The 14,388-nt window shown below is 43.2% G+C and overlaps 1 protein-coding gene across 8 annotated transcripts in view; it reads right to left on the reverse strand.

Annotated features, from left to right (window-relative positions):
* Window positions 1–14,388, reverse strand: part of ARHGAP40 (Rho GTPase activating protein 40) — a 447,044-nt gene that overhangs the window by 49,922 nt on the left and 382,734 nt on the right. For 7 of the 8 annotated variants that reach the window (XM_078652147.1, XM_078652146.1, XM_078652148.1 and 4 more), the window contains 4 exons: window positions 13,133–13,210; window positions 9,914–10,085; window positions 8,428–8,510; window positions 1,073–1,279 (listed from right to left, as the gene is read on the reverse strand). In XM_078652147.1, the coding sequence (XP_078508273.1) occupies window positions 1,073–1,279; window positions 8,428–8,510; window positions 9,914–10,085; window positions 13,133–13,210 (540 nt within the window). The remainder of the gene's footprint in view (window positions 1–1,072; window positions 1,280–8,427; window positions 8,511–9,913; window positions 10,086–13,132; window positions 13,211–14,388) is intronic. The other variant, XM_078652144.1, reaches the window with a different exon arrangement.

Below are 14,388 nucleotides of genomic sequence, written 5' to 3' on the forward strand. Positions count from 1 at the left end.
TCCAGCTAGGATTAGGGGAGGTCCGTGGGACACCTGTCTGATTTCTCTGCTCAAATGGAAGTTGGTATATCTGCAATGCTGGGTGTCGAGGAAAATCTAACGAGCGCGACCAAGATTAGCTTGGAAATACAAAAATCTTTAAGAACCCTCAGGAAGGTGGGAAAGTTACCTCCATTATGCGGGATGTTAACTTGTGATTTATTCAGGGTTGGAAATCTGAAGCCTTTTCTAAAATGGATTATGTCATTGCAATTAATCCACAGTAGATGATGTCTTTAGAGGGAATCAGTCACATCTGAATATCATTAATAAGATTAGTTCACATAAGCCATTAGAAAAAAGTTTGCGCATTTGTCAATTGGTAATTTTTGTTGAAATAAAGGACAGGCTTGGATTAGGGTTAGTATTAGGTTTTGAGTTTGTGTAAATGTTACTTGCAGGATTAGATGTGAGGGATAGAGAAAGTGCTGTAGGTAGGGAGATAACTAAGGTTAGGGGCTATAAACTATAACAAAGGGCTGGGTTAGGAAAAGTGTTACGGTTAACGAAAGTCAAAGGGTTAGTGGCTAGTAAACAGTTAAAATAGAGTTTAGTTTCAGGTTTAGTGTACTGGATGCAGAACACCATTTAAAGTGTGGAGGATGTCGTGGTGGCAGCATTGTTATGCTCATCAAGGAAATGTTATTTAAATCCCTTTCTCTTGGGCAAAGCTATCAGAATTGAATCGGATGCATTGACATCATAGCACACCAGACATGAGTGACCCACTGACTTCTATCATGACAGGGTTGTACTACTCAACCGTGGATCCTGGAGAGGGGATTACCCACTTTCATTGAGACTTAGCAACATCATTGACTGGTCATGGAAATTTGTGACATTCTTTGTCATGACTTTAGGCGGGAAGATGGGAAACAAGGCAAATTCACTGGTGCAGGCCATCAGCAAATGTAAGCTTGGGACTTATTTGAAGCAAGACAGCAACCTCGTGCTAAAGATCTTCTGGATTTTAAGACATAAACCACTTCTAACACAAAATAATTTATTTCTCAGCCATCAACTATTGACTTACAGTCCACAGCAGATCTTGATAGTGAATCATCAGTCGGACAACATCAGCTGCTCCCTCAGCCAGTTGCTTCTCCTTCCCTTCAGGGATTTTATTGGACATCCCTCGATGCATAAATAGATTTGGAGCTATGACAGTGGAAACATTCCATAGGTTCATCTTGTTCTTTTTCTCATGAACAACTACTTTTCGAAGGAATTCTAGCAAAGCCTAAAAAATAGAAAGAGAAAAAGGGGAGCTATTAAAAAAACAGATAAAGATCATATAAAGGACGTGTTGATGGTGTACAGAGAAGGCCACACTAGGCAGGACATTTTTGAATAAAACTGATTATTTTTTGAAAATTTTTTATTGATCAGCTTGAAAACTTAATTGAAGACAGCATAACAAATAATATATCATGGCAAACATTTCCAAAAAGAAGTATATACATAGTTTGCTATGGGTATAAAAAGAACGAAGAGCATAATTCCAGAAATTTTGGAGAGAAAAAATTGTGATTTCAACTGCAATTCTTTTTTAGATATTTTGTGGAGCTCTAGGTCTGTTCTACAAAGCAGACTAGAAGCAGTTTGTTACAAATCACATGGTTTCAATATTGAAGGATATCGTTACAAGTAGGTAGGATAACAGCACACGAGCAGTAACAATGGTAATTCAACTCAACCTATGGATCTTACCTTTAAAAATAAAGATAATGTGCAAAAAAAAGCCAGTGACTTAAAATAGTGACAACGAATAATGGTTGGCCAAACCTCATTTAGATAACAATGGCAAATCTAGTATTTTACATTATTTGGGAGATATAAGGGTGCTGTGGATGCAGAATACATACAGGGTCGCTCATATCCAGCACCATTGGTAAACAAGTTGCAAATCTAGTTTTTGCACTAACGGGGATTTTTAAAGTTGAACACAAGTTGTGTACACTACAGTGTTTATACTGACGCATACTATCAGGTCCGACCTTCTGTTAATGACTGGTGTAAACTGGACCCAGAATGTTCAAAACCAGTGCAAATAAGATTCAAACAGTTTTCCACCTATCAACCAATAAGGTACATCACCCATCTAGTACTAAGGTAGAAACAAGGATTGGCAAAGCCAATAGGTCTTACCTATGTGAGAGCTATTTGCTTTGGCAATGTCTTTTAGCCATGTTGTAGAGCAGCATGACTGCTGTTCTGCATATCTAAAAGTTAGCAGTGTGGAGTAGAGTGGCATAAAAGAGTAACAGAGTAGAGTGGTGTGGAGTGAAGTGGTGTAGAGTGACGGGGATTGGCATAGGGTACCGTACAGTGGGGTGAAGTGGCATAGATTAGAGTGGTTTAGAATGGTGTAGAGTTGAATGATGTAAAGTGGAGTGGCATACAGCAAAGTGGCAAAGAGTAAAGTGGCATGGAGCAGAGTGAAGAAGAGTGGCCTAGAATAGAGTGGTGTAGAGGGGACGAGTAGAATAAAGTGGCATAGAGTGGAGTACCATATAGTAGGGTGCTGTAGAGCTGCAATGAGTGGTGTACAGTTGAGTGGAGTAGCACAGAGTGGCATATTGTGACAGAGCAGAGTGACATGGAACAGAGTGGCTTGAAGTGGAGTGGCATAGAGTGCTGTAGATTAGCACTTTGTGGAGTGGCACAGAGTGTAGAGGTTTATTTGCTGGCATAGAGTAGAGGGGTGCAGAGTCGGTACGGAATGTCTAACGAAGGAGGCTGTGACGAATGAAGTGAAAGGAAATGGGTAGTAAACAGAGAGCCAAATAGCCTACGCATGCTGAATGGTATACCTGAGATGTATGGAGAGCAATAGAGCCTGAACCCCAGAAGCCTGTGGTAAATGAAATGAAAGAGACAGAGAGACAGAGAGACAAAGAGAGACAAAGAGAGACAAAGAGAGACAAAGAGAGACAAAGAGAGAGAGAGAGAGAGAGAGAGAGAGAGAGACAGAGAGAGAGAGAGACAGAGAGAGAGAGAGACAGAGAGAGAGAGAGACAGAGAGAGAGAGAGAGAGAGAGAGAGAGAGAGAGACAGAGAGAGAGAGAGACAGAGAGAGAGAGACCTATGGTGAATGATGGAGATCTCACCCTTCTGTTGCCTGGGAGAATGAGGGTATGGGATCAGGGGAGGTGCTGGCCCTCTCCATTCCCAAGTAGGTTTAAGTTGGCCTGGTTAAGCCTGGCAACTACAACCTGGCTACCTCTCTGATCCTCATTCTCAGGATCCTCTACATCTGAGTCCTCCTCCTCTTCTTCCTCCTCTACATCTTCCTCCTCTGGAGTGGTCTCAGTTACAGGGGGGGTTCACTCCATCTCCTGAGTCTAAGGGAGCTGCACTCGCCTTATCTAAGTCATCCTGTTCTAGAATGGCTATCAGGGTAGGACTGGTGGGACTTCTGCCCCTTTTTAGCCCCCTTGAAATGCACAAGGCAATCAAGTCTTTGTGGCTAAGTTTGTCATAGCTGGAAGTTGCCTTGGTCAGGTCAACTGTCACAGGCAGAGAGCTTGGAGCTTCACCTGTGCCAGACATGACTCTAGTGTGGTGTAAGTGATGCACCTACCTACACTAATTGTTTACCTACTGTACCTTGCTAGTGAGTTGTAGTCAGGATGTGCTAATCCCTTTAACCTACAACTACTAAGTTCAGTAGAACTTAAATATGCTAAGCTTTTGATTTATATGTACCTAAGGTACTTGATGTGATCTTTCAATTTGATAAAAAGATTGCAATGGTAAAACAACAGCAAGCTCAAATCCGCACCGCTGCGCACCAATGTGAGAAGTTGGCCTGATATATGATGTTTCCAATTCTGGAACCACCTTGTATCAGTCCAAATAACCCCTTATGGTGTCTAGTTGTAAGTCAACCTTGTAGACAAGCTATCTTAATGGTAGCATAGACTAAGCAGCCTTAAAGGCTCAACTCAAGAGGTCGTGTTAAGCGAGCTGTTTTACCAATCCCAGTCCTGTAATATCAAATGAAAGGACACCACACAAGTATATATTATAAAAATATATGTATTTATTTCTAGGAATAATCCCCAGTACTCTTTATGAATAAAGGGGCAAAAGCGTTAAATCAAAAGCACAGTATAACATACAAAGTTGCACAGTTATGGATGAGGGCGGGGGGCCACTCAGACCATATATTAAAAAAATGGTATAAGGGATACCAATTGATCAGTGGTTAGGCCTAGGGCATCGCTGGGAGCAGTCGGGACAAGCAATGCTGAAGTCGGGAAAAGCCCGCGGGATTCGGGTGTAGCGCTGAAAGCGCACGCATGCTCCAATAATAGTCAATGGTGCGTAAAAGTTACACAAATAGAGTTTTAAGGACACTTCCGCTGAACCTAGAAGGACAAAACTTCAGACACAGGCCCTAGAGGTGTGTACCAGTGTGGGAACACCGGCATTGCAATGTTACCTCACCCACAGGAAGCGGGTGCATAGGGTCCAAGTGGCGTCGGGTTTCGTCACGCAGGTTCTTGGTGCTTGAAGCTGAAGAGGCTGCAGGCGGTTTGAAGGAGAAGTGTCCGGTGGGATCCAAGGGTGGATCCAAGTCGAAAAGTACCTGAAAGCAGAGGGGACAGAGTCTGGATCACTCAGCAGTGACCAGGGTGGAACCAGGACGGAACCAGGCATTGTCGGGCGCAATCAGGTGGTTGTCGAGGAGCTTCTCTCCGCTGTCACGTGGGCTCTGGGGCATCTGCGACGTCCAGGAGCAGGTCACGATCTGTCCCACGTAGGCTCTCGCCGTCTGCACTGTCGGCTTCAAGATTGGAGCAAACACTTGGCAAAAGCAATCCACGCGGAACGGGAAGATTGCTTCTCACTCGGACCAGGAGGGTCAGAGTGGGGGCTCCTTTTCAGGGGAGCTGGTGCAAATCTGGAGCAACCAGAATCACAAGTCGTATTTTGAGTTTCGTCGGTACAGGGGCCACAAGCCGGCTGGCAAGTGACCGGGCCAACGCGTTGAGCCAAAAGAAGCAGAAGGGCCCCACGCAGCACTCGTCGAGTGTAGAGGGGTGAACTTCGGTGCAAGAGTGGCTCAGGGTTGGGGCTTCTTAAACCCCGGTGTACAGCTTCGAGGGTCACTCGTGGGCTGCACGGTCAGCGTCTCGTGGTCTTTTCAAGATGGCGTACTCCACGCTTCTGGTCGCCTCCACGGGTCTCAGCTCTGCAGGGACTGTGGATCGGGCTGTAAGAAGGCAGGCAAGCTTGATCTCGTCGATCTCTGTCGCACGAGTTCCGGCGGGAACTGCAACAAAGCAGACGTCGAGGGCTGGATGGTGCCTGTTTGCACAGGGTGGTCACTCCTTGACCACAAAGGAGATTCTTCAGTCTTCTATGTTGAGTAGGATGTCGAAGGGTCCAGAGTTTCATTTCTTATGTTTCATCAGGATAATCTGAAGTGCATTGGCACTGCTCCCATTCTTATACCAATCTAGGGGGCTGGATTACCTGCTAGGTCCCCTCCTATGGGTGGGACCCAGGAAGGGGTGGGTACACCCCTTTCCTTTGATCCAGGCCGCGCTGGGTCGGGGGCTGGTGTGCCCCAGAACCGGTTTTGCTGGATTATGCAAGGGGCAGCCTTGTGCGCCCCAAGCAGTGTCTGGTTTCTTTCAAACCTCCCTGCTACAATCCACTATCTCCTGCCTGGGGGGGTGTGACACCTCCCTGCGACAGGAAATCCTTTGTCCAGGCCTCCTTGGCTGAGTTTCGGTCAGCTACAGGGGGTCAGACTTGTGTCTGTGGCAGAAGCATCCATTTTGTGGATCTGAGGCTCTTTTAAAAATCAACCGCATTTAAGCAAAGTAACATGTCTTCTCCCTCTAGAGGGGTGGAATGCTATCCCCATCGCCAGAACTGGCGAGGGGATAGTATTCCAAATCGTATGACACCTTACACGACATGTTTTGATAAAGCCAAACCAAAGTTGCTATATAACCGCGAGGATTATAATGCATTTAAGAGTATATGGTATGGCATTATCCCGGAACAGCTTAGGGAGTTGTTCCCGACAGCTGCAGACAGGCTCCGCTCATGCTAGAGCTCCATCTCACATTAAACCACGCACTCTGCCTCCAGGATTGATAAGGCCTTCCATAGGAGTGGCTCACAGGTTTATATGTGTCCAGATAGGTTTAGATATAGGCATACTATATCTAAGCAAGGGGTGATTACACCACCTTGCCCCAGCTGAGTGCTCAGCCAGTTGTGTCAATTTTAGATAGCCAGCCAGGGGTGGCAAAAGATATGCTGCAGCCCCTGGTAGGCCTTGGATGCACCTATGCCCTGGGCACCTATAGTGCTCTGTACAGGGGCTGATAAGGTGACCCAAGCCAATCTAGTTATGCACCTAAGGTACATGGAATCCATTTTACAGAGAGCAGATGGCCTGGGGCCCTGATTAGCAGGGAACCAAGCCAACTAAGTCGAAAACCAGCAAAACACAAGGCAAAAAATCTGGGGTAACCATAGTCAGGTAGCCACCTTCCTACACTTTGCCACTGGATTCAAGCAAGCCCGGCTGAAGACGGCTGCAATGCCAGAAACCGATCCTGGGAAGCTTGTTTCCGGTCCAGGGAAGGCATGGCTTGGCAGTTCGGGCTGGACTGTTCCCATGAGGCACAGGGTCAGACTGATTTGCATATGGCCATGTCTGAACTGGGGTGGCAGAGTGGGCTAAAGAATGGTGATGGATTAAACCCAGATCAGTTGACTGGGGGTGAGTGCTTGTATTGTCAACGCTCCGTCCTTCATTTCCTTTGGTTTTGATTTATAGATATACCCACTATAAATGACCTTCAAACCGAGATCGTGTCCTCCTAAACAGTATTAATAAGATATATTTGAGGTGTACTGCATGCAAACGACCCTGAATATAACGCATCTGTGATATTTCTAAAGCTACGCTGTTCTTCAAATACAGCTCAGCTCAAAGAGTGCTGCGGGCTCAACCGATGCAAACACGCTACCAATGTTGCCCACAATGTTTTTTTTTTATAAATAACTATCACTGAACCAAGGGCAATCTGTTTAACATGCTGCCAGGAATAGGCGCATGACTGGATTCTAAACTGTAAAATGCAAGTTAAGCACAGATGTTTGCAGCAAATGCTCAACCCACTCAGATATACGTGTTTATGTGATAATAATTTCAACACCGTTAACTATTCGATATAGTCAAGATACTCATCGTCTCTGCTTCTCTTCGGTAGAGGTTATTCTAGTGGTCATTATTACTGCAAAGCTACTGCACACTTGGAACGGAGCTGCAGTGTCATCTGCATATCTGAGGCGGTGTTTAGGGAGGGAGTCGCCTCTGGCAGCTTTGGCATGGGTTAGGTGCAGTACAAGCACTGAATGGTACCAAGCCTGGGCATGGGAGGTCACCAGGCATTTGCGACCTGCACATCAGTGAAAATCCCAGTGTGAGGTGTCTGCAGAACAAAAACCATGTGATCCAGCAGCTCGGTCTGCAGTGCTTCTTCTCGAGTAGTGTCAAAAATATTTGTAACGCAAAAGAAGAAAGTGTGTATGGCGCGCTGAATTTAAGCACAGCACGTTGTGCCTGCAATAAGAGGAACTCAATAAATAAAATAGTGCTTACAGACTTAAGAACACGTACCATGTAACAAGGGAAGTAAAAGGGCCAGTTGCCATGGGAGGTTACAAATGAAGACAAGGCGGTACTAAGGAGGGACTAACAAGCTATTAAGGAATCAGAAGCCAGCATTTGCAAAGGACATTGACACAAGGCAATGACAAATATGGGCAGAGAGTGGGTGGAGCTTCTATTCCATACTCTACTACAACAAGTCTTGCAGAGCAGTGCATGCACGCAGACTTCGGCTCAACCTAAAACACCACACACAATACTCAATATATGGGTCTTAATGATCCCAGAAGATAACCTCCATATAGCTACTCTTTCAATCAGAGTGATAAGCCAAATGGGAAAGTCATTGATTTGAAAAGAAAGAATAAAAAAAGTTGATAAAACAAAACTCGAAAAATAAAAATTACTTGGATTAACTCAGAACAATTCTATTGCACTGTTTGTGTTTGTTTGAATGAAATGAATTACATAATGCCTGTGCTGCAGATTACTCAGATTCTAATTAAGAAACAACAAAACAAAGGTGATATCATGTACCTAACCTAAATTAGTGAAGAATATCACAAATATGATGAAGATAAGTTATATGTCCATTGTTTTGCCTCATGTTTATAGTCTCATCTTCAACAACTAACATTGAGAGTACTGTCTATCTCACTGCTGGAGAACCACTGTAGCGGACAGTTCAGATTTACTTATTACCTTTTTTTATAACTGAATTGGAGAAAGAAAAGAGTCCTTACCTTCAGAGTGTTTCTATTACACTCTGGAAGAAGCAGTATGAGCAAGTTGAGGGCTTGTAATCTTTGCTTCAGATCTGGAATATCTGTTATGAGAAGAAAAATGAGAATTCAATAAAGAAAATAAACATTCACCACCCAACCAGGAATCCTCAACCCAGCACCACAGGAAACAGACGATGGCACAGAATATACACAGGTTGGAACCCATGGTATCCAGGAGAATGAAATATCTACCAGACACAGAAAGCTTTGTGGAAGGTAAAATATATTCACAAAGCTGTCTTAATCCTTGAAAAACGTGAGGATTAGGTGGACTTCCGCAGATCTGGGCCAATGACAGCACTCATCTCAAAAACTCTGATAAGAAAATATAAACGCATGGTCATATGGACACATCCTCCCAACAGAAGCTAGGATTATGGAAGTGGTTGAGGTGCAGCACACGACATCTCTAGTGAGGATCTAGGAACATGGATGTACACGAGGCACAGAACACGGCTTCTTATGAGAATCTAGGATCATGGAGAAAAAGCACACTACCTTTAGTGAAGCTCTAATATCTGGGAGGCACATAGGATATCACATTCTACTTCTGGTGAGGATCTAGGATCGTGGAGATACATGTGGGAGTTACACGTCACTATGTCTAATGAGGATTTTGGATTACAGAAGGTACATAAGGCACAGGCCAGAATGTGGTAATCTAAAAATGTTGTTGATGTACTGAAAGGATAAGGAACAAAACAACAACACAGTACATATATAACAATAGTGATATTTATAGAACATTTAAACTAGTGTAAAACAGCCTAACTGTCAAAAAGCACTTTTGTGGCTTCATCAGGAGTACCAAGCACTATATAAATGCAAACCCTTCCTCTATCCCTCCTCTAGCCTTTCTAACCCAAATAACAGACTTACATGTCCACCTCTCAAATTAAATTTCATATTTCCCTCTATTAATTCACCACTCATTTTTTCAGTTTGGAGTTGTGTGCTACTCAGTGAAAAGTGTGTTGACGCCTCGTCAGGGGTAGTAGGCGATATATAAATGCAATTACAATATTGACCATTTCCTCTATGTACCTATGGATGTCCTGAAGAACCTAACTCACACCTAGTGTCAGATTACTGGACTCACACATACTTCTCCCCCACTGGAATAACATGTTTGAATTTACAACAAACCAGTCTAATTGAAATAATGTTTTCTTAACCCATCAACTTTTCTACATGTACTCCAAGCTATTTTTATAAGGTTCTCTGAAGGCTGCTGGACCTTTTCTGAGAACATGCTGTCGTGAACAAATAGATTAGAAAGTGAATGAGGTGCTATCATATGAATTTCTAGCATTTCCTCTAAACAACACATTGGAGGACATCTGTTCCAAGTGGTTATTATCTACTAGTTTGTGCTCATTATGGCAGCAAAAATTATATATATCACTGTCAAGCATGCTACAAAATATTTCTAAAGAGGGCATACTTTGTACTGCTGCAAAAGCAGAAATATATTCAGCAGTCAGCAATGGAGTTGGGAACTCTCGGATGAATTTCTTCAACAGCCCAGATGCGTCATTCTGATGGACATCATCCCAGCTGAAGTGGCTGCCATAAAGGTCGATATAAAAGTCACTTTCGAGCTTCTGTTGCAGGCACTGGAGGGGGAAAAGGAGAAAGACTGATCATATGAATTCAGCATAAAGCTCCACAGAAGAAGAGGCAGCCTCCGCAATGAGCAAAAAGAGAATCATAATGACCAATAATTTTGATTTAACCGGAATATGTACATATATTAAACCTTTCACACTGCCTGTACAGAGTTACATAGCAGCAGGGCCACTTGTAACTGAAACACAAGATCTTTGGAGTACAAATTACTTATCAACTAATGGCCCAATCCACAAACGTAAACTTCGACCTGAAGTCTAAATTTAGACCTGAAGTTCAAGGGCCTGATTCATAAAGGTAAACTTGCACTCCATGTCTAAGTTTACCGTTACCAATCGGGCCCCCTGTGTTTTATCGTCTAGCATCTTCTGAAAATTGTTTTTACTATGCAAGAAAACCCCTTCATATACACAGTTGCCTCGTCTGAACTATTGTTTGTGCTTATTTAGCAGTAAATTGTCAATTTCCTACAAGGATTCATGTCTTGATGTGGGTAGGTGTTGAGACAGGAATGTGAATGGGTGTATATATACCCCTGCCCTGAGTGCCCCACTACATCTGAATCTAGTATCCGGATTTTTCTTTTAATCCTACCATACTGCTATCTAGAAAGCAGAGATATAAGACTGTCTCTAACAATATGAAGTCCAGAACCTTTCTTGTGAACTGGTGAGGGAAACCCAGTGTGCTCTCACTTAAGGCAGCAGACTACTGTCTATATCATGCCTGCATTGAGCAAAGTGTTAGTGGAAGTGTTAGTGGTAGCGTACTGTGTTTCATGATTATAATGTGATTAGCACTTATATTTTTCAGTATCAGAGAGAGAGTGGTCTACCAACCCCTTTTATGTAAAGGTCTGCTGTTATGTGAGGTCTCATAACCTTGCACTAACATCCCTTGCACATTTGTGTGTACCATGATTGTGTTACCTGTATGGTAGCAGGAAAGAGTTCGAGAAAGAGAGACAAACAGGGAGAGTGAGTAAAGCCAGGAGTGACTGGTGGTGATGAGTGGATCTCACAGTCTGTCTGCATAAATTAGCTTGAGGGCTGCCCAACGACTTCACCAAATCAAGTGTGGTTGTGTCCCCTACAGCTGCTGCATGCTGTGAGCTATTGCTGTTGACACCCAATTGAAAGACTACACATCGCAGCTAAGTAGAATTCTGTTGGTTTGTGAGCCTACACTACACATTACTACTGAGTGGATTACAATTATACATGGAGGCCACAACTGCTAAAAAAAAAAAAAACACGTCATTACATCCAGACTCCCAGTGCTACATTTGTCCATTAATGCTGGTGCCAAGGAGAGCATGCTGCAAAAATGGAAGTGTTGGTCTGTGCCCGTTATATCAACAGATCCATGCTTGTAGAGGTACAGCGAGACATCACCAGTGAGATGAGCAAAGGACTGAGACATGCTCAAACAAAACTGAGCGCATAGATGTGACTTTTTGCCCAAACTTGGGTAAGAACTACCGAACTGAAATGCACTACTAAATCTATAGGGGTAAGAGTGCCATAAGCTGCACCTATGGCTAATTCATGCCTCTGCCAAACAATACTATAACGAATAGGGTCACTTGGGTGGAGAGAGAATACTGTAACCAAGAAAGAGACAATCCTTACTGTGATTGCAACCAGGGAGACAAAACCTTTTACACTAATCTAACTGGAGTGTGTAGTAATTAGCTTTACTATGTGATTAAAGTACTTGTTTTTACTAAAAAGTATGTAGTGGTCCAGATATTAAGGACCCGATTTTGAGTTTGGAGGGTGGGTTTAAATTTGACAGATATCCCATCTGTCATGTTACAGATACATTATATCCTATAGCACTTGAAATACGGTGAGGGGAATATCCGCCACTTCTGTGACGAAGCACCTTGCCTGCCAAACCTTAAATCAGGCCGTAACTTACAGTGTCTGTTGGTTGACTGATTGAGCACAGAGCTCTTTGCCTCAGGCTGACTCCTGGACCAGCCAGTGAGTGCTCACCCTCGCTACCCTGAGAGTGAAGTGCAGAAAGGATTATACTTAGTACAGTTTGCAGACCCGTAGCAGGATGGACCCCAGGACACAAGTGGCATATGACCTCAACCACCACTGTTGTGGCCCAGTGCCCTCTGTTCGCCCTGAGGCCCAATGAACATGTTCTGACACTAAGCTAATGACACTGAAGAATATTATCTAATATCTGCATCCGGAGCCTAACAGTATTATGCAGGCATGTTTTCCAGAAAGAATAGGTGTTGAAAATACAATTTGATTAATGCTACCTGCTTCCTACTCCCACACTCCCTCGTTTGTAAGTAGTATCACCTAGCTTCCACTCATGGTCAATCCCCTGTTCCCTCAGTGCCACCTTCTACCACTCGTGGTGTCCCTTCCCGAGCATGGGCTCCTAATAAACACTATTGCTCCAACTCTCATCCCACTGTCTATAGATTGTGTTCACTATTACTTCCTCTCATTTGTGAGACCCTCGCTCTTGAGTGCGGGCTCTGCTAACATTTCACAGCTCCACCTTTCCTTAGAGTTGCCTCTTCCCACTCCAAGCCATTCGCTCTCACATAAGTGTGGTCTCTCACATTCCTGGCTGCTCCCTCTGACCTCACTATCACAAACTATTCCCATCTGTCTGCTAACCATCCCTTTGAGTAAATCTCTTTCCCCTTTTTGTGGCTCCAACACTCCTAAATTTTGCTCCTACCACTCTTAGCAGCTTTCCTTCGTCTCACTGTAACATATGCACATATGGCTACTCTTTCTCTTCAGACGATTGCCTTTTGCAGTTCTCATCACAGCATTTTCTACTCAGTGTTGCCTTTTCACCACTGGAAAGTCAAAGTCCATACAGTCCAGTTCTCCTCAGTCAAAAATATGTTCTTCTCCTGTCTGCAGTTAGTAAATTCCAACTTTTCTCATGGGAAATTCAGTTTCTAGAGGTCTCTAATTTTAAAATCCCATTCTGTGAAGAAAAATGTAGTTCAGTAGTAGGCATAGATCCACTAGAAATGAAATAGGTGTACCTTTATCCTAGTCTGGGAACCTGAAATTCTTAGAATACCTTCCGTCTCAAGCCCTTTCTTCTCCAAACAAGATAGCAGCTAGAAGGGAAGAAGGAGAGAACAAACATCTTAGCTTCATGAACATGGTAAGCAAAAGTGTAAAGCATGTATACCATATTTGAAAATCCTGATTGCTAAGATCCAGTAACACGAGTCAAATTCACAATATGCCAGGTTCAATTCAAGGCATCTCAACTGGATGCTAATCACTGGTCAAAACGTATCTCCCACTTTCTAAGGACAGTGGAAGTAGAGGGACTTCCTGTGACAAAATACAGAGCTGCAGATCTTATCCTGCTCCCCACCCAGTTCTACATTGCTCAGAACTATGCAGACTGCAACACCATTCCATTCAAGAATGCTAAGGATCCATAAAGGACATAGAGCTTACAAAGTTTCAACAATAAAGCCACCCAACTATCAGGCAAACGGCAAAAGCAATAGAGATTACAGTGTTTGAATTTTTCTTCGTCTGTTAAAGTAATTCATTATTTATTTTATCAATTTATCTCATGAAAGGGGTACCAACATACAACTGTGTGCTGTAGGTCTTTATAAAAATTTAGAATGTTAATACAACATAGCATGAAAAAAGAACCAACAATTTAACAATACATAAAACCATTACGTTTATAAACGAACAACTAGGCAGGGAACTGTTTCAAGTTACAGGGACAGGTTGTGCCATCCGCCCATAGAGATCCGGAATGTACCATGGCTTGATAATTTGAGAAAGCACTTGAAATCTTATCTTTCCTAAATTGAAAGCTACTGAATTATAGGCTGATGTATCAGGAACCATTTACAGACTAGGATTTGCAAACTGCACATCAAATGTTTAGTGAAGGCAACCTATGTACGAATAGGTTTCACCGCAAATTGCATATTCACAGGGTGGGGGCAAAAAAGGGCTGCCTAATGAATAACAATCAGGGAGGTTACAATATGTGACTCCCTGAGAATGGCTACAAATGCGGGGATGGTGGCCTGCAAGGGACAGCACATCATCATCCTTGCATTATTTTGACCAAATAGGAAATATTATTTAAAGCAATCCATATCATTTAAAGGGACAGGAAGCTACTTTAATATATGTTTGGGAACAAATCAAGTGGAGCATGCAGTGGTAGCCTCGTCTGCCATATTTATAGTGCATATATCTCTATACAGTCCAAATAGGCATGTACTCAACAGGGCCCATTCTGAGAACAAACCCA

This window comes from Lissotriton helveticus, chromosome 7, assembly GCF_964261635.1.
Source record: "Lissotriton helveticus chromosome 7, aLisHel1.1, whole genome shotgun sequence".
In the NCBI taxonomy this organism is placed as follows: domain Eukaryota; kingdom Metazoa; phylum Chordata; class Amphibia; order Caudata; family Salamandridae; genus Lissotriton; species Lissotriton helveticus.